The sequence below is a fragment of the Melanerpes formicivorus genome, unplaced genomic scaffold (genome assembly GCF_026170545.1).
Source record: "Melanerpes formicivorus ecotype bairdi unplaced genomic scaffold, bMelFor1.0.p_v2 SCAF_130, whole genome shotgun sequence".
Taxonomy (NCBI): domain Eukaryota; kingdom Metazoa; phylum Chordata; class Aves; order Piciformes; family Picidae; genus Melanerpes; species Melanerpes formicivorus.
In genome coordinates this window covers 1,240,973-1,259,731 of record NW_027142482.1, presented here as the reverse complement: position 1 = coordinate 1,259,731, position 18,759 = coordinate 1,240,973, and the positions used below count along the sequence as shown (strand labels likewise).

The 18,759-nt window shown below is 68.4% G+C and overlaps 1 protein-coding gene across 1 annotated transcript; it reads left to right on the top strand.

Moving 5' to 3' along the window:
* The first annotated feature begins 1,078 nt into the window (after positions 1-1,078).
* LOC137456567 (E3 ubiquitin-protein ligase BRE1B-like) lies at positions 1,079-18,434 on the top strand. The gene is given in 20 exon segments (XM_068168062.1): positions 1,079-1,258; positions 2,004-2,227; positions 3,496-3,608; positions 4,401-4,547; positions 5,633-5,672; positions 5,675-5,706; positions 6,219-6,290; positions 6,292-6,339; positions 7,499-7,678; positions 9,397-9,532; positions 10,336-10,457; positions 11,126-11,455; positions 11,457-11,674; positions 12,042-12,159; positions 12,798-12,948; positions 14,066-14,277; positions 15,024-15,149; positions 16,003-16,143; positions 16,923-17,024; positions 17,334-18,434. Coding segments are annotated over 20 exon segments (2,844 nt in total). The 5' UTR covers positions 1,079-1,103; the 3' UTR covers positions 17,511-18,434.
* The last annotated feature ends 325 nt before the right edge of the window (positions 18,435-18,759 follow it).

Below are 18,759 nucleotides of genomic sequence, written 5' to 3'. Positions count from 1 at the left end.
ACCCCTGAATGACCCCTGACTGACCCTGAGCCACCCTGCTGCTGGTCAACAGCTCCTGGGCACGGGTGGGCACCCACTGAGAGACCCCTGAGTGACCCCCAGGGACCCCTGAGTGACCCCTGAGAGACCCTGACTGACCCCAGAGCCACCCTGCTGCTGGTCAACAGCTCCTGGGCCAGGGTGGGCACCCATGGGTGACCCCTGAGAGACCCTGAGTGACCCCAGGGACCCCTGAGCCACGCTGCTGCTGGTCAACAGCTCCTGGGCGCGGGTGGGCACCCACTGAGAGACCCCTGAGTGACCCCTGAGCACCCCTGACTGACCCCTGAGTGACCCCTGAGCCACCCTGCTGCTGGTCAACAGCTCCTGGGCACGGGTGGGCACCCGTGGGTGACCCTGAGTGACCCCTGAGTGATCCCTGAGAGACCCCCATGGACCCTGAGAGATCCCTGACTGACCCTGACTGACCCCTGAGAGACCCTGAGCACCCCCTGAGCCACCCTGCTGCTGGTCAACAGCTCCTGGGCCAGGGTGGGCAGCCTGGGGTGACCCCCAGGGACCCCTGAGTGACCCTGAGTGACCCTGAGAGACCCCTGAGTGACCCTGAGTGACCCCTGACTGACCCCTGAGCCACCCTGCTGCTGGTCAACAGCTCCTGGGCACGGGTGGGCAGCCTGGGGTGACCCCCAGGGACCCCCTGAGAGACCCCTGAGCACCCCCTGAGCACCCCCTGAGCCACCCTGCTGCTGGTCAACAGCTCCTGGGCCAGGGTGGGCACCCATGGGTGACCCCTGAGTGACCCTGAGTGACCCCTGACTGACCCCTGAGCCACCCTGCTGCTGGTCAACAGCTCCTGGGCACGGGTGGGCACCCATGGGTGACCCTGGGTGACCCCTGAGCAACCCTGAGCAGCTCTGGGCACCCCTGGGCATCCCTTGGGCACTGCTGGGTGACCCTGGGCAGCTCTGAGGGCCCCTTGGGGACCCCAGGAATGGCCTCCAGGACCCCAAGCAGCTTTGGGGACCCCCAAGCCCCCCCTGACCCCCCCCCCCCCCTTCCTCCCCCCCCAGCTGATGCTGAGCTCCAGGCCCTGCTGTGCCACTATGAAGGGGAGGGGGGCAGCCCCCCCGGCCCCCCCCGCCGGGGACCCCCCCCCAGAGCCTCGACCGGAAGTGGGGGGGCGGGGGCCAAGCCCCCCCGACCCCAACCCAGCCCCCCCCAAACCCCCCCGGGGAAGGAGAGGGGCAGGAGAGGAGGGGTGAGTGGGGGGGGAGGGGAGGGGCGGCTGGGGGTGCTGGGGGGGCGCTGGGGAGGCATTGGGGGGGCACTGTGGAGGTACTGGGGGGCACTGGGGGTTGCTGGGAGGCACTGGGGGGGTGCTGGGAGGGTTGTGGGAGCACTGGGGGGCACTGAAAGCACTGGGGGGGGCCCTGGGAGGCCCTGGGGGGGCACTGGGTGGGCACTGGGAGGCACTGGGGGTTGCTGGGAGGGCACTGGAAGGGCCCTGGGGGGGCTCTGGGGGAGCACTGGGGGGGTCCTGGGGGGGTGCTGGGAGTCACTGGGAGTCACTGGGGGGGCACTGGGAGCCCTGGGGGGGCCCTGGGGGTTGCTGGGGGGCACTGGGAGGGTCCCTGGGGGGGTGCTGGGAGCCCTGGGGGGCACTGGGAGGCTCCTGGGGGGCACGGGGGGGAGCCCTGGGGGGGGCTCAGGGGAGCCCTGGGGGGGCAACTGGGGGTTGCTGGGGGTTGCTGGGGGGCTCAGGGGAGGTACTGGGAGGGTCCTGGGGGGGTGCTGGGAGTCACTGGGAGTCACTGGGGGGGCACTGGGAGCCCTGGGGGGGCCCTGGGGGTTGCTGGGGGCACTGGGGGGGCACTGGGAGGGTCCTGGGGGGGTGCTGGGAGCTCTGGGGGGGCACTGGGAGGGCTCTGGGGGAGCCCTGTGGGGGTGCTCTGGGCCCCCCCGCTGATCCTTGCCCCCCCCCCCCCGCCCCTCTCCCCCCGCAGCAGAGCCTTGGCCTGGCCCCGCCCCGGGCCCCGCCCCGGCCCCGCCCCCGCCCTGCCCCCCGCGGGCCCTGCCGTGGCCTCCTTCGTGGCCACCCTGAGCCGGGGGGGGGCAGGGGCCGGCGGCAGCCTCAGCTTCGCCCCCAGGGCTGTGGCCAGGCTGGTGGGGGGGCTGGCAGCGGCACACCGGCGGGCACACCGGCTGGGGGAGAGCCTGGTGGGCACCGGTGAGACCCCGGGGGGGGAGGCTGGGGGGGGTGGGGGAGGGGCACACTGGCTGGGGGAGAGCCTGGTGGGCACCGGTGAGACCCCGGGGGGGGAGGGCTGGGGGGGGGTGGGGGAGGGGCACACTGGCTGGGGGAGAGCCTGGTGGGCACCGGTGAGACCCCGGGGGGGGGGAGGGGAGGGGGTGGGGAGGGGGTGGGGGAGGGGCACAGGGGCTGGGGGAGAGCCTGGTGGGCACCGGTGAGACCCCGGGGGGGGAGGGGAGGGGGGGGGGGGAGGGGCTGGGGGAGGGGCACAGGGGCTGGGGGAGAGCCTGGTGGGCACCGGTGAGACCCCGGGGGGGCTGGGGGGGGTGGGGAGGGGGCTGGGGAGGGGCTGGGGGTCACTGGGAGCCCTGGGGGTCACTGGGAGGCCTGGGGGGCTGAGGAGGCTCTGGGGGCACACCAGGAGCTCTGGGGGGGCTGGGGAGGGTCTGGAGGCACCCTGGGGGTCTCCAGGGGTCTGCAGGCCCCACAGTGAGTGCTGCCCCCCCAGGGGAGCTGGGGCAGCCGGGCAGGGCTGTGGGGGTCTCTGTGGGGCTGGGGGAGCTCTGGGGGTCTCTGTGGGGCTGGGGGAGCTCTGGGGGTCTCTGTGGGGCTGGGGGGGGTCTGTGGGGGTCTGTGGGGGTCCCCAGGCCCCGCAGTGACCACCCTGCCCCCCAGGGGAGCTGGGCAGCCGGACAGGGCTCTGGGGGTCTCTGGGGGTCTGTGGGGGCTCTGGGGGTCTGTGGGGGTCCCCAGGCCCCACACTGATCACCTGCCCCCCAGGGGAGCTGGGGCAGCCGGGCAGGGCTCTAGGAGCACACTTGGGGGGGCTGGGGGGGGCTCTGGGGGTCTGTGGGGGCTGGGGGGGGTTTGGGGATCTGGGGGGTCTATGGGGGGTCCCCAGGCCCCGCAGTGACCACCCTGCCCCCCAGGGGAGCTGGGGCAGCCGGGCAGGGCTGTGGGGGCTGTGGGGGTCTCTGTGAGGCTGGGGGAGCTCTGGGGGTCTCTGTGGGGCTGGGGGAGCTCTGGGGGTCTCTGTGGGGCTGGGGGGGGTCTGTGGGGGTCTATGGGGGTCCGCAGGCCCCGCAGTGACCGCCCTGCCCCCCAGGGGAGCTGGGGCAGCTGGGCAGGGCTCTAGGAGCACACTTGGGGGGCTGGGGGGGGTTTTGGGGATCTGGGGGGGGCTCTGGGGATCTGGGGGGTCTGTGGGGGTCCCCGGGCCCCGCAGTGACCGCCCTGCCCCCCAGGGGAGCTGGGGCAGCCGGGCAGGGCTGTGCTGCAGGAGCTGCTGCAGGAGCATCGCCGCCTGCAGGACCTCACCCTGCAGCTGCAGGAGAAGCACCACAGGGTGGCGCTGGAGGTACGGCCGGGGCTGGCCCCCCCCGACACCCCCTGGGGGCCCTCCCTGACCCCTGGGACCCCTGGGTGCTCCCTGGCTCCTCTCCTCCCCCCCGATCCTTCCTGTTTCCTCTTCTTCCTCCCCCCCTGACTCCCCCTGGGTGCTCTCTCTGCCCCCTGACCCCTCCCTGGGTGCCCTCTGTGAGTCCCTGGGTGCCCTTCTTGCCCCTCTGACCCCTGGGTGCCCTCCTTGCCCCCCAACCCCCCCTGGCTCCTGTCCTGCCCCCTGACCCTTCCTCTTTCCTCTCCTCCCTCCCCCTCTGACCCCCCCTGGGTATCCTCCCTGACTCCTGACCCCCCTGGGGGCCTTCCCTGACCCTGGGACCCCTGGGTGCTCCCTGGCTCCTCTCCTCCCCCTGACCCCTTCTCTTCCTCTTCTTCCTCCCCCCCTGACTCCCCCTGGGTGCTCTCTGCCCCCTGACCCTCCCTGGGTGCCCTTTATGAGTCCCTGGGTGCCCTCCTTGCCCCTCTGACCCTCCCTGGGTGCTCTCCCTGTCCCCCTGACCCCCCCTGGCTCCTCTCCTCACCCCCAACCCCTCCTGTTTCCTCTCCTCCCTCCCTCTCTGACCCCTTCTGGGTGCTCTCCCTGCCCCTCCTGACCACTCTGGGTGCCCTTCCTGAGCCCTGGGTGCCCTCCCTCCCCCCTGGGTGCCCCTGGGTGCCCCTCCTGACCCCCTCCGGGTGCCCTCCCTCCCCCCTGGGCGCCCCCTGGATGCCCCCCCTGACCCCCCCGGGTGCCCCCCGGCCCTGGCAGCTGGCAGAGCTGCAGGACAAGGCTGGCAGCGCCGAGACCAAGGTGCTGGAGATGGGCACCACGCTGGAGGGGCTGCAGTGGGACAGTGCCAAGCGGCGCAAGCGCGAGGGCAGGCTGGACAGGCTGCTGGCTGAGGCGCTGGAGCAGGTGGGCACCGGCAGGGGGCGGCAGCGGGGGCACGGGGGGGGCACGGGGGGGGCACAGGGGGGCAGCAGCAAGGGGCACTGGGGGCACTAGGGGGGCAGCAGCAGGGGCCACTGACCATGGGGTGGGCAGCAGCCTGGGGGTGGGTACAGGGTCCTGGGGTGGGCAGCAGCCTGGAGTGGGCAATGACCATGGGGGTGGCACTGATCTGGGGGTGGGCACCAACAGGGGGCACAGGGGGCAGCAGCAGGGGGGCACAGGGGGGGCAGCAGCAGGGGGCACTGGGGCACAGGGGGCAGAGGGGCAGGGGGCACAGGGGGCAGCAACAGGGGGCAGCAGCAGGGGGCACTGGGGGGGCACAGGGGGCAGCAGCAGGGGGCACAGGGGGGTGGGCATTAGCCTGGGGGTAGGCAGCAGCCTGGGGGGCACCAGCCTGGGATGGGCAGCAGCTGCTGGGGGTGGGCACTGACCTTGGGGTGGGCAGCAGCCTGGAGTGGGCACTGACCGTGGGGGGTGGCACTGCTCTGGGTGTGGGCACCAACAGGGGGCACAGGGGGCAGGAGCAGGGGGCACAGGGGGGTGGGGCATCAGCCTAGGGGTAGGCAGCATAGGGGCACCAGTGTGGGGGGCACTGGCCCTGAGGGGCACTGCCTGGGGGCACCAGCCTGGGGGTGGGCACAGGCTCCTGGGGGTGGGCACTGACCTGGGGGGGCACTCACCCTGGGGGTGGGCAGCAGCCTAGGGGTGGGCACAGATTCCTGGGGTGGGCATCAGCCTGGGGGGCACTGAGCTGGGGGTGGGCAGCAGCTGCTGAGGGTGGGCACAAGGTCCTGGGGGGGCACTGAGCCCTGGGGGGGCACTGACCATGGGGGTGGGCACCAGCAGGGGGCACTGCCTGAGGGCACTGACCTAGAGGGGCACCAGCCTGGGGGGCACTGAGCTGGGGTGGCACTGAGCTGGGGGTGGGGCACAGGCTCCTGGGGTGGGCACAGGCTCCTGGGGGTGCCAGGGGTGGGGGGCAGCAGCTCCTGGGGGTCCCCAGGCCGCCCCCAGCTGCCCCCAGCCCCTGCTCTGCTCTCTGCCCCCAGCTGACCTCAGGCTCCTATGGCTCCGGCAGCTCCGGAGGCTTCCAGGAGGGCAAATCACTCTCAGCATGCAGAAGGTGCTGGGGGGGCCCTGGGGGGGCGCTGGGGGGCCCCTGGGGGGGGCTGGGGGGGGCCCTGGGGGGGCTGGGGGCGCTGAGGGGGGGGCTGGGGGGGGCCCTAGGGCTGGGCTGTGAACCTTTGGAGCTTCCTGGGTGGCCTTGGAGCTGGCTGGGGGGGGGCTGAGGGCTCCTGGGGGAGCTGTGGGGGGGGGGGTTGGGTGGGGAGGGGCTGGAGCCTCCCTGGTGGCCTTGGGGCCCCTGGGGACCCTTTGGAGCCTCCCTGGTGGCAGCTGGGGAGGGTCTGGAGCCACCTGGGTGGGGCTGAAGCCACCTGAGGTGACCTTGGTGGCAGCTGGGCAGCCTTTGGGGTGGCCTTGGTCCTGTCTGGGTGGGCTTGAGGCCATCTGAGGTGGCCCGGGGGGTGCCCAAGGGGTGCCCAGGGGGTGCTCAGGGTGTCCCAGGGGGTGCCAGGGGGTGCCCAGGGGGTGCCCAGGGGGTGCCCAGGGGGTGCCAGCCCTGTGCCCCCCCAGTTCGAGATGCTGAACGCGGAGCTGGAGAGCAACCAGGAGTTGGCCAACAGCCGCATGGCAGAGCTGGAGAAGCCTGCAGCAGGAGCTCCAGCAGGCAGTGAGGAGGCACCAGGGCCTCAAGGTGCCGCTGGGGGGCGCTGGGGGGGCACCAGGGGGCACTGGGGGGGCACCGGGAGGCAGAGAGAGGCCTCCAGGGTCCTCAAGGTCATCCTGGAGGTCTGAGAGGTCCTGGTGGGGGTCTCAGGGGTCCCAGTGGGGGTCCCAGGGGTCACAGTAGGGGTCCCAGGGGTCCCAGTGAGGGTCCCAGGGGTCCCAGAGGTCCCAGTGGGGTTCCCAGGGGTCCTGGTGGTCAACCAAGCTCCCCTGAAGCTCCTCCAGCGCCCCCTGGAGGTCCTGGTGGCCACCAGCAGGGCTGGGGAGGGCTCCTGAGGCCCTGCTGGGAGGTGCAGGGTGGGGGTGGTGCCCCCAGGGTGCTGAGCCCCTCCCCAGGATGCTGAGCCCCTCCCACAAGGTGCTGAGCCCCTCCCAGGGTGCTGAGCCCTCCCCAGGGTGCTGAGGCCCTCCCCAGGGTGCTGAGCCCCTCCCAGGGTGCTGAGCCCTCCCCAGGGTGCTGAGGCCCTCCCCAGGGTGCTGAGCCCTCCCCAGGGTGCTGAGCCCCTCCCACAAGGTGCTGAGCCCCTCCCAGGGTGCTGAGCCCTCCCCAGGATGCTGAGCCCCTCCCACAAGGTGCTGAGCCCCTCCCAGGGTGCTGAGCCCTCCCCAGGGTGCTGAGCCCCTCCCCAGGGTGCTGAGCCCCCCCCCATGGTGCTGAGCCTCTCCCCAGGGTGCTGAGCCCCACCCCAGGGTGCTGAGCCCCTCCCCATGGTCCTGAGCCCCCCCCCCAGGGTGCTGAGCCCCCCCCCCCAGGGTGCTGAGCCCTTCCCCAGGGTGCTGAGCCCCCCCCCAGGGTGCTGAGCCCCCCCTCAGGGTGCTGAGCCCCTCCCCGGGTGCTGAGCCCCTCCCCAGGGTGCTGAGCCCTTCCCCAGGGTGCTGAGCCCCCCCCCAGGGTGCTGAGCCCCCCCCCAGGGTGCTGAGCCCCTCCCCAGGGTGCTGAGCCCCTCCCAGGATGCTGAGCCCCTCCCCGGGTGCTGAGCCCCCCCCCAGGGTGCTGAGCTTCTCCCCAGGATGCTGAGCCCCTCCTCAGGGTGCTGAGCCCCTCCCCGGGTGCTGAGCCCCTCCCAGGGTGCTGAGCCCCTCCCCGGGTGCTGAGCGCCCCCTGCTGGCCGCGCTGTGCCCTGCAGGTGGCGCTGAGGGCCCTGCCCGAGGAGGCCGTGAAGGAGACCCTGGAGTACAAGGTGCTGCAGTCGCAGTTCTCCCTCCTCTACCACGAGAGCCTCCAGGTCAAGACTCAGCTGGATGAGGCCAGAGGCCTCCTGCTGGCCACCAAGAACAGCCACCTGAGGCACATCGAGCACATGGAGGTGGGGGGCTGGGGGGCTGGGGGGCCGGGGGGAGGGGCTGGAAGGCAGAGCAGAGGCCTTGGGGGTCACAGTGCAGGCCCTGGGGGTCAGCCAAGGTGGTTTGGGGGTCCTCAAGGCCATGGTGGAGGTCCTGGAGGTCCTGGTGGAGGTCCTGGAGGCCAACCAGGGTGGATCTAAGGCCCCAGAGGCCATGGGGGAGGTCTTGGAGACCATTCTGGAGGCCTTGGAGGTCACAGTGCAGGCCCTGGGGGTCAGCCAAGGTGGTTTGGGGGTCCTGGGGGAGGTGCTGGAGGCCAACTCCTGGTCAGCCCCTGGGGGGCTGGGGGTCTGCAAGGGCATCCTGGAGGTCCATGGCCTCCACCTCCTTCTCCTCGTCCTCCTCCTCCCTGCACTCTCTACTGCTCTCTTCTGCCTCCTACTGTTCCCTCCTGCCCCCTTCCTGCTCCTTTCTTGCCCCCTCTTGCCTTCTCCTGTCCCCTCCTGCTCCCTCCTGCCCCCTTCCTGCCTCTTCCTGCCTCCTCCTGCCCCTTTCCTGCTCTCTTCTGTCCCCTCCTGCCTCCTGCTGCCCTTCCTCCTCTCTCTTTCTCTGCACTGCTGCCTACTGCTTCTTACTGCTCTCTCCTGCCCCCTGCTGCTCCCTGCTGCTCCCTACTGCACCCTGTCGCCCCCTGCTGCCTGCTGAGTGCCTCTCTGTCCCCTCTGCTGCCCCTTGCCCCCACTGATGCCCCCTTGTGCTCCCCTTTGCTTCCTCTTGCCCTTACTGCTCTCTCTGCTCTGCTTCTTACTGCTTCTTGCTGCTCTCTCCTGCCTTCTACTGTCCCCTCCTGCTCCCTTCTGCTCCCTTCTGCTCCCCCTGCTGTGCCTCCCTGCCCCCTCCTGCCCCCTCCTGCTCCCTCCTGTCCTTGCTGCTCTCTCTGCACTGCTTCCTGCTGCTTCTTGCTGCTCCCTGCTGCCCCCTGCTGCCTGCTGAGTGCCTCCCTGCCCCCTCCTGCTCCCTCTTGCTCCCTCCTGCTCCCTCCTGCCCCCTCCTGCTCCCTCCTGCTCCCTCCTGCCCTTTCTGCTCTCTCTGCCTACTGCTTCCTGCTGCTTCTTACCGCTCCCTGCTGCCTGCTGAGTGCCCCCTGCCCCACTGAGGGCCCCCCTGCTGCCCTCCTCCTGCCCCCTCCTGCCCTTACTGCTCTCTTTGCACTGCTTTTTGCTGCTCTCTCCTGCCTTCTATTGTCCCCTCCTGCTCCCTCCTGCTCCCTTCTGCCCCCTCTCCTGCCCCCCCGAGTGCCTCTCTGCTCCCTCCTGCTACCTCCTGACCCCTCCTGTCCTTGCTGCTCTTTCTGCACTGCTTCCTGCTGCTTCTTACTGCTCTCTCCTGCCCCCTGCTGCTTCCTTCTGCTCCCCCTGCTGCCCACTGAGTGCCCCCCTGCCCCACTGATTGCCCCCCTGCCCCACTGAGTGCCCCCCTGCTATCCCCTCTCCTGCCCCCCCAAGTGCCTCCCTGCCCCCCTGCCTCCTCCTGCTCCTTCCTGCCTCCTCTTGCCCTTACTGCTCCTTCCTGCTCCCTTCTGCCCCCTCTCCTGCCCCCCCTGAGTGCCTCCCTGCTCCCTTCTGTCCCCTCCTGCCCCCTCCTGCCCTTTCTGCTCTCTCTGCACTGCTGCCTGCTGCTTCCTGCTGCTTCTTACGGCCCCCTGCTGCCCCCTGAGCGCCCCCTGCTGGTGCCCTGGCAGAGCGCGGAGCTGGGGGTGCAGAAGCGGCTGCGGACGGAGGTGATCCAGCTGGAGGACACGCTGGCGCAGGTGCGCAAGGAGTACGAGATGCTGCGCATCGAGTTCGAGCAGAACCTGGCGGCCAACGAGCAGGCAGGTGGGGCCCCGCCCCCGGGTGTGACCTGCCCCGCCCCCCCGGGTGTGACCTGCCCTGCCTGGGTGTGCCCTGCCCCCCTGGGTGTGACCCCCCCCAATGGGTGTGACTCCTCTGCCTGGGTCTGCCCACGCCCTCCCTGAGCATCCCCTTCCCCATCACCAAGGTGTGCCCTGCGCCCCCATGGGTGTGCCCTCCCCCCCCAGGCATCCCCTCCCCATCCCTGGGCATCTCCCTCCCCTCCTGTACCTCTTTCCTGCCAGCCCTGCCAGCCCCAGGGCTCCCCCTGGGCACCTCCCACCCCCCCCTCCCCCGAGGTGTCCTTCCTGCCCCCCCCCGGGTGTCGGTGGGATCTGGGGGGGGTTGGGGAGGAGGGGGGAAGTTGGGAGGGAGCTCCTGGGCACCCCACTGGGCACCTTCCCCCTCCCTGGGCATCCCCTCCCCCACCTTGGCATCTTCCCCCTGGGGCATGGGTAGGGCTTGGGGGGACCTCCTTGGGGGGGTGCTGTGGGCATGGGGGGTGCTGCCTGGGGGCGCTGTGAGGGGTGGAGGGGGGCAGGGAGCTGCTGGGGCAGGGCTGGGGCCTGGCACCCTCTGGGCAGAGCTCCCCCTGGGTCCCTCCTGCTCCCTTGGGTGCTGGGCAGCTCCCCCTGGACCCCACCCCTGGGCTCCCCCTGAGCTGCTGCACAGCCACCCCCTGGAGCCCCTCCCAGCTGGGGCAGTGGGGGGGGTGTGGGGTGGGGGAGGTTGGCTGCGTGCCGCTGATTGGAGGGGAGGCTGAGGCCCCGCCCCCTGCCCCCTGCCAGGGCCAATCAACAGGGAGATGAGACACCTGATCAGCAGCCTGCAGAACCACAACCACCAGCTGAAGGGCGACGTGCAGCGCTACAAGAGGAAGCTCAGGGAGGTGCAGGGGGAGATCAGCAAGGTGGGCGGGGCCGCCGGGGGGGCGGGGCTTCGGGGGGGCGGGGCTTCGGGGGGGGCGGGGCTCCCCCAGCCAACAGCCAATGAGGGCAGGGAGGCAGCACAGCTGGAAGCAGGAGTGAAGAGGGTGGGTGGGGGGCAGGGTGGGGGTGGGGGGCAGGGTGGGGTTGGCCCTTGGAGGGTGAGAGGGGGAGGGGAGTTCTGGCTGGGGGCGGGGCTTATGGGTGGGGGGCGGGGCTTGGGGGTGGGAGTCTCAGGCCCCCCCCAGGTCATTGGCCAATGGAAGTCTGTAGCATTGCTCCTTGGGGGGGGGGGGGGACTTCCGGTTGGGGGCGGGGCTTGGGGTGGGTGTGGCCTTAAGGTGACCCTGCCATAGGTTGAAAGGGGAGTGTGGGTGGGGCTTAAGGGGGAGGGTCTTGAGAGGTCAGAGCCTGAGAGGTTTGATGTGGTTGGAGCAGGGGTGGGGCTTGAGTGGGTGTGGCCTTAAAGGGGCAATGCCATTGGTTGTGGGATGGGTGGGGCTTTGGGGGGGTGTGGCCTCCACGGGGCTCTGCCATTGGTGGAGAGCTGGGCTGGAGGGGGTGGGACAGGGGAGGGGAGAGGCTCTCAAAGGGGCACTGTCATTGGCTGCCCTGGCTCTGACCCCTCCCCTCTTCCCTCCCTCCCCCTTAGCTCCGCCTCCAGGCCAGTGGAGCTCCGCCCCCCACTGCCAGCGCCCCGCCCCCTCCTCCTCCTCCAATCAGCTCCTCTGCTGCTGCCAGCTCTGCCCCGCCCCCAGAAGAGACCAATGCCGCGGCGGGCAGCGCCCCAGGCCCCGCCCCCATCAAGGAGGAAGAGGGCGGAGCCCCCTCGGGCCCCGCCCCCCCGGACCCCAAGGCTCCTCCCTCCTCATTGGCCGCCGCGGAAGCCCCTCCCCAGCGCCGCCCAACGGAAGAGGAGGACCCGGCTGGGGCCCCGCCCCCTGCCCCCAGTGCCCCGCCCCCGGCGCCCCTCGGCCCCCCCCCCGGCCCAAGCTCCGCCCCCCCGGGTGAAGGAGCCGCCCCCAACCCCGCCCCCTCCCCGGCCCAGCCAATCGCGGGAGAGGGAGCGGGAGAGGCCCCCCCGGGAGCGGCCCAAGGGGGGAGGGGGAGGGGCAGGGGGAGGGGCAGGGGCAGGACCCCCCCAGGAGGAGCCCAAGAAGAAGGACTCAGAGCTGCTGAAGCAGCTGAGGGCAGAGCTCAAGTGAGGAGGGGGCTGGGGGGGGCTGGGGGGGTGGGGGGCAGGGGGGAGGAGGCCTGGGGGGCAGCTGGGACTGGGGGGGGGGCTCTGGGGAGGGGTCCTGAGGGGGTTCTGGGATTGGGGGGGGTGGGTCCTGGGGGTGGTTACTGGGGGGCTGGGGGCAGGGAGTTGGGGTCTGGGGGAGTTCTGGGGGGGGGCAGGGGGGGCTCGGGGGGGGCAGTTAGGGGTCTGGGGGGGGTCAGGGGGGGCTCTGGGGGCCTGCTTTGGGGTCAGCCCCTGGGGTTTTGGGGCTGTTTCGGTGCCTCTGCAGCCCCGGGCGGGGCCATATGCAAATGAGATGCTAAGGAGGGCCCTGCCTGCTGCCCAATAGGAAGGCTCAGGAGAGCCAGAGGGAGATGAAGCTGCTGCTGGACATGTACAAATCTGCCCCCAAGGAGCAGAGGGACAAGGTGCAGCTGATGGCTGCCGAGAGGAAGAGCAAGGCCGAGGTGACCTCTGACCCCTCCTGACCCCCCCGACCCCTCCTGACCCCTCCCTGACCTCCTCCTTGCTGTCCTTCCCCTCTGAGCTCTCTGCCCTTTGACCTCCCCCTGACCTCCTCCATCCTTTCTTAACCTCCTCCCTTACCTCCTTCATTGCCTCCTAACCTCCTGCACAACCTTCTCCCTGACCTCCTCCTGACCTCCTGACCCCTTCCCCTCCCCCCTTGACCTTCTCCTTGACCTCCTCCTTGACTTCTTGACTTCCTCCATGCCTCCTGACCCCTTCTATTCCACCCTTGGCCTCTCTCCTGACCCCTTGACCTTCTTGAGCTCCTCCATCCCTCCTTACCCCTTCCACCTTTGACCTTCTCCATCCCTCCTGACCTCCTCCACCCTTGACCTCCCCTGTGACCTCCTGATCTCCTCCACCCTCCTGACCCCTTCCCCTCTGCCCTTGACCTTCTCCTTGACCTTCTCCATCCTTCCTTACCCCTTCCCTTCCGCCCTTGACCTCCTCCTTGACCTCCTGACCTTCTCGACCCTCCTGACTCCTTCCTCTCCACCCTTGACCTCCTCCTGACCTCCTCCATCCCTCCTGATCCCCTCTGTCCTTGACCTCCTCCATCCCCCCCTGCCCCCCGCAGGCGGAGGAGCTGCGCTGCCGTGCGCGGGAGCTGGAGGAGAGGGAGCGGAGGGAGAGCAAGAAGCTGGCAGACGAGGAGGCCCTGCGCAGGCTGCGCCAGGCCGAGGAGCAGATCGAGCACCTGCAGCGCAAGCTGGCGGCCACCAAGCAGGGGAGCCGCGGGCGGGGCCGGGCGGGGGCCGGGCGGGGCGGGGCGGGGCAGGAGGGCACACAGCGAGCGGTTGGGGGGCACAGGAAGGGGTTTGGGGGGACACAGGAAGGGGTAGGGCCAGGAAGGGGCGGGGAGGAGGCAGGGTGGGGCCAGGAAGGGGCAGGGAGGAGGTAGGGTGGGGCAGGGCGGGGCCAGGTAGGGGCTGGACAAAGGCAGGGAAGGGCAAGGGGGAGGCAGGAAAGGATTGGGGGGGGACACAGGAAGGGGCTGGAGTGGGACAGGAAGTTGGGGGGGGAAACAGGAAGGAGCTTGGGGGACACAGAAAAGGGTGGGGCAAGAAGGGGCGGGGCAGAGGCCAAAAGGGGCGGGGCAGGGGCAGGAAGGGATTGCAGTGGCAGAGGAAGGAGCAAGGCCCTGCAGGGGCAGGAGTGAGGCCTGCAGGGGAGGGGTCCCTGGGGGCTCCCTGCTGGATCTCCAGTGGGGTCACAATGGATCCATGGCAGCTCCAGGGTGGATCTGTGATGGATCCCTGATGGCTCCATGCTGGATCTACAGTGGGCTCCTCATGGGCTCATGGTGGCTCCGTGGTGTCCCCTTGGTGGTCTCCCCATGGTGGGGTCCCCATGGTGGGGTCCCCGTGGTGGGGTTCCCATGATGATGTCCCCATGGTGGTCCCCATGGTGGTGTCCCCATGCTGCTCTCCCCCTGGTGGTGTCCCCATGGTGCTGTCCCCCTGGTGGTGTCCCCATGGTGGTGTCCCCATGGTGCTGTCCCCATGATGATGTCCCCATGGTGGTCCCCATGGAGGTGTCCCCATGCTGCTCTCCCCATGCTGCTCTCCCCATGGTGGTCCTTATGCTGGTGTCCCCATGGAGGTGTCCCCTTGGTGGGGTCCCCGTGGTGGGGTGCCCATGGTGGTCTCTCCCTGGTGGGGTCCCCCTGGTGGGGTCTCCATGGTGGTCTCCCTGGTGGTGTCCCCCATGCTGCTCTCCCCATGGTGCTGTCCCCATGCTGCTCTCCCCATGGAGGTGTCCCCCTGGTGCTCTCCCCATGGCGGTGTCCCCCTGGTGGGGTCCCCGCGGTGGGGCCCCCAGGTGACGTGCTGTGGGGCCGGCAGGAGGAGGAGGCTCTGCTGTCGGAGATGGACGTCACCGGCCAGGCCTTCGAGGACATGCAGGAGCAGAACCTGAGGCTGCTGCAGCAGCTGCGGGAGAAGGACGACGCCAACTTCAAGCTGATGTCCGAGAGGATCAAGGCCAACCAGATCCATAAGCTCCTCAGGGAGGAGAAGGATGAGCTGGCAGAGCAGGTCCTGGCCCTCAAGGCCCAGGTGAGCGCCTCCTGGAGGGGCTGAGGAGGTCCAGCAGGGCCTCGGGTGGGCAGGAGAAGGGTGGAGGTTGAAAGGGGTTGGAGGCCAGGAGGAGGTTGGGGAGATGGAGAAGGTTCTTGAGACCTTGAGGAGGTCCAAGAGGACCTCAGAAAGTTCCCAAGACCTGGAGGAGATCCAAGAGGGCCTTGGGGGGTCAGGAGAAGCCTGGAGGTTAAAGGGATTTGGAGGCCAGGAGAAGGTTGGGGGGAGTGGAGAAGGTTCTCGAGACCTTTAGGAGGTCCAAGAGGGCCTCAGGTGGGCAGGAGAAGGATGGAGGTTGAAAGGAGTTGGAGGCCAGGAGGAGGTTGGGGAGGTGGAGAAGGTTCTGGAGACCTTGAGGAGGTCCAGGAGGATCTCAGAAAGTTCTCAAGACCTTGAGGAGGCCTCAGGTGGTCAGGAAAAGGTTAAAGGATTGAAGGCCAGAAGAAGGTTGGGGGAAGTGGAGAAGGTTCTCAAGGCCTTGAGGAGGTCCAGGAGGGCCTCAGAAGGTTGGGGTGGTGGAGAAGGTCCTCACCATGAAGCTCCAGGTGGACCCCAGGCATTAGGGCCAGGTGGGACCAAGATGTCCAGGTCCATGCTGCTGATCTCCAGGTCCTGGGTGATGACCTCCAGGTCCATGTTGACCTCCAGGTCCTTAGTGCTGACCTGCAGGCCCCAGGTGATGCTCTCCAGGCCCCAGGTGATGCTCTCCTGTTGGGTGTCCCCAGGTGGATGCTCAGCTGCTGGTGGTGCAGAAGCTGGAGGAGAAGGAGAGAGGCCTGCAGAGCAGCTTGGCCGCCGTGGAGAAGGAGCTGGCCCTGCGCTCCCAGGCCCTGGAGCTCAACAAGAGGAAGGTTGGTGGCAAGGAGGTCACCCAGGTGGTGGCAAGGAGGTCACCCAGGTGGTGGCAAGGAGGTCGCCCTGGTGGTGGCAAGGAGGTCACCCAGGTGGTGGCAAGGAGGTCACCCAGGTGGTGGCCACCACCCTTGGACCTTCCCCAAGAGACCTCCAGGAGCCTTCTGCTGGCTCCCAGCTTGGAGCCATGGCTCAGGGAGCTTCTCCTGGAGCCACAGCTCAGGAGCTTCCCCAAGGGCTCTGCTTGACCTCCTTGACCTCTGCTTGACCTCCTTGACCTCTGCTTGACCTCCTTGACCTCTGCTGGACCTCCTTGACCATTGGTTAATCTCCTTAATCTCTGCTTGATCTCCTTGACCATCACTTGATCTCCTTGATCTCTGGTTGACCTCTTTAAGCTCTGCTTGGCCTCCTTGACCTCACTGACTTCTGCTTGACCCTGGTGGCCTTGTTGGCTCCTAGTGACCTCTGCTTGACCTCCCTGATCTCTGCTTGATCTCTTTGACCACTGCTTGACCTTCTTGACCACTGCTTGACTTCCTTGACCACTTCTCGGTCTTCCTGACCTCTGCTTGACTCTGTTGGCCACTCTGGCTCCTGGTGACCTTGCTGGCTCCTGGTGACCACTGCTTGACCTCTTTGACCTCTGCTTGGCCTCTTTGAGCTCTTCTTGACCTCCCTGACCTCTGCTTGACCTCCTTGCCCACCCCTTGACCTCCTTGACCACCCCTTGACCTTCCTGACCCCTGCCTGACTCCGGAGGCCATGCCGGCTCCTGGTGGCCACCGCCGGGCCCGCGGTTGCCCCCCGGTGGCCCCCTCTGAGCGGTGCCCCCCGGGGCTGTCCCCCCAGGCGGTGGAGGCCGCCCAGCTGGCCGAGGACCTGCGAGCCCAGGGGGAGCACGTCCAGGCCAGGCTGAGGGAGCTGCAGGCCTGCGCCGCCGAGAACCAAGCGGCCAAGGAGAAGGAGTCCCTGAGCCTGAAGCGAGCCCAGGCAGGGGCGGGGGGCTGGGAGGGGCTGGGAGGGGCTGGGAGGGGCTGGGGGGGATTGGGAGGGGCTGGGGGGGGATTGGGAGGGGCTGGGGGGGGGGGCTGGGAGGGGCTGGGAGGGGCTGGGGGGGGTTAGGTCCATAGAGGCCCTCCAGGGGATCCATTGGGGGTCCATAGGGATCTGTTGGGGGATCCATAGAGGATCTATAAGGGATCCATAGGAGATCCCTGGGGGATCCATAGAGAGGCCATAGGGGTTGCCTTGGGGGTGCCATAGGGGATCGTTTGGGGATCCCTTGGGTGATCATAAGGGATCCCTAGGGGGCCCCATAGGGGATCCATGCAAGATCCATAGGGGATCCATAGGAGATTCATAGGGAGTGCCTGGGGAAATCTGTAAGGGATCCATAGGGGATCTACAGGAGATCCATTGGAAATCCTTAGGGACCTGTAGGGGATCCATAGGGAATCCCTAGAGGGATCCATAGGGATCTGTAGGGATTCCATTTGGGATCTGTAGGGGATCCAGACAGAGTCCCAAGGAAGTACATAGAGGATCCAGTGGGAACCCATAGAGGGATCCACAGGGGATCCACAGGGGATCCACTGGGCATCTGTAGGGGGCCCACAGGGGATCTGTAGAGTCCATAGGGGATTCCTGGAGGGATTATAAGGCAACCTATGGGGGATCCATAGGCAACTCCCATGGGATCTGGGGGGGAACCCTGGGGATCGATAGGGGATCCCCAGGGGATCCAGAGGGTCCCTGTCCCCACCCCCCAGGAGGAGCTGTCTCGGCTGCGCCGGAAGCTGGAGAAGCAGAGGAAGGTTGAGGTCTACGCCGACGCCGACCAGATCCTGCAGGAGGAGATCAAGGAGTACAGGGTGGGGCCCTGGGGGGGCCTGGGTGGGGCTTGGAGGGCCTCAGTGTAGAGCTGGAGAGCCCTGGGTGGGGCTTGGAGGTCCTCAGGGTGACCTTGGGTGGAGCTGGAGGTCCCCTGAGAGTCTTCTGGAGCTCCTTGAGTGTGGTTGGGAGCCTTGGGCTAAGGCTTGGAGAACCTCCAGGAGGCCTTCGACAGCCTCAGGTCCTGTTCAGAAGACCTTGGGTGGCTCCAAGCCTCCCAGCTCAGCCTCAGCTGAGCTCCTGTGGCCTCCCAGCTGCCTGGGCAGGGCTGAGCAGTTGCCCTCCCCCAGGCTCGCCTGACCTGCCCCTGCTGCAACGCCCGCAAGAAGGACGCGGTGCTGACCAAGTGCTTCCACGTCTTCTGCTTCGAGTGCGTCAAGAGTCGCTACGACACGCGCCAGCGCAAGTGCCCCAAGTGCAACGCGGCCTTCGGGGCCCACGACTTCCACAGGGTCTACATCAGCTGAAGGGCTCCGCCCCGCCCCGCCTCAACCTGACCCCACCCAACCCAACCCAACCCAACCCAGTTCAACCCAACTCAACCCAACCTGACCAAACCCAACCCAACCCAACTCAACCCAACCTGACCCAACCTGATCCAACCCAACCCAACCTGACCCAACCCAATCCAACCCAACCTGACCCAACCTGACCCAATCCAACCCAACCCAACTCAACCCAATCCAATCCAACCTGACCCCACCCAGCCCAACCCAACCTAACTCAACCCAATCCAACCCAACTGACCCAACCCAACTCAATGCAATCCAACCCAAGCCAACCCCACCCAACCCAACTCAATCCAACCCAACTCAACCCAACCTGATCCCACCCAACACAACTCGACCCAACCCAACCCCACTCAACCCAATCCAATCCAACCTGACCCCACCCAACTCAACCCAACCCAACCCAACTAAACCCAACTCAACTCAGTCCAACCCAACTCAACCCAATCCAATCCAATCCAATCCAACTCAACCCAACCCAATCCAACCCAACCTAACTCAACCCAATCCAATCCAACCTGACCCCACCCAACTCAATCCAACCTGACCCAACCCATCCCAACCCAACCCAACCCAATCCAATCCAACCTGACCCCACCCAACCCATCCCAACTCCACCCAACCCAACCCATGGTCAACCCTGCTTCTCGTTGACCTCCCAAGGCTTTTCCAGTGCCATCCATTGGTCCTCTATGGCCACCAGAAGGTCTTGAAGATGCCTCCAAGGCAACTTGGAGACCCTCCAGGTGTTGGCCTTGGTTGACCTCCTGGGTTCTCCCTGACCTCCTTCTAGGACACCCCCCCCTACCCTTGGGTGCTCCTCGGTGCCCTCTGATTGGTTCCCCTGGACCTCCCCCACCCAATAAAGAGCTTTGGAGAGCATAGCTGCCTCTGATTGGTGGAGAGCAGGGAGTGGGCGGGGAGAGGGGGACAAATGGGGCGCTGGGAGGGTGCTGGGAGAGCACTGGGAGGGCACTGGGAGCCCTGGGAGGGCGCTGGGAGGGCACTGGGAGGGCACTGGGGGGGCACTGGGAGGGCACTGGGAGCACTGGGAGGGCACTGGGAGGGCACTGGGAGGGCGCTGGGAGGGCACTGGGAGGGCACTGGGAGCCAGCCCTGGATCTTTGTCTCCTCTTCAAGCGGCGCCGCTGGGGGTGGGGCCCACAGGGAGTCTTAAAGGGGCAACGGCAGAGCCCCAGCGGCTTGG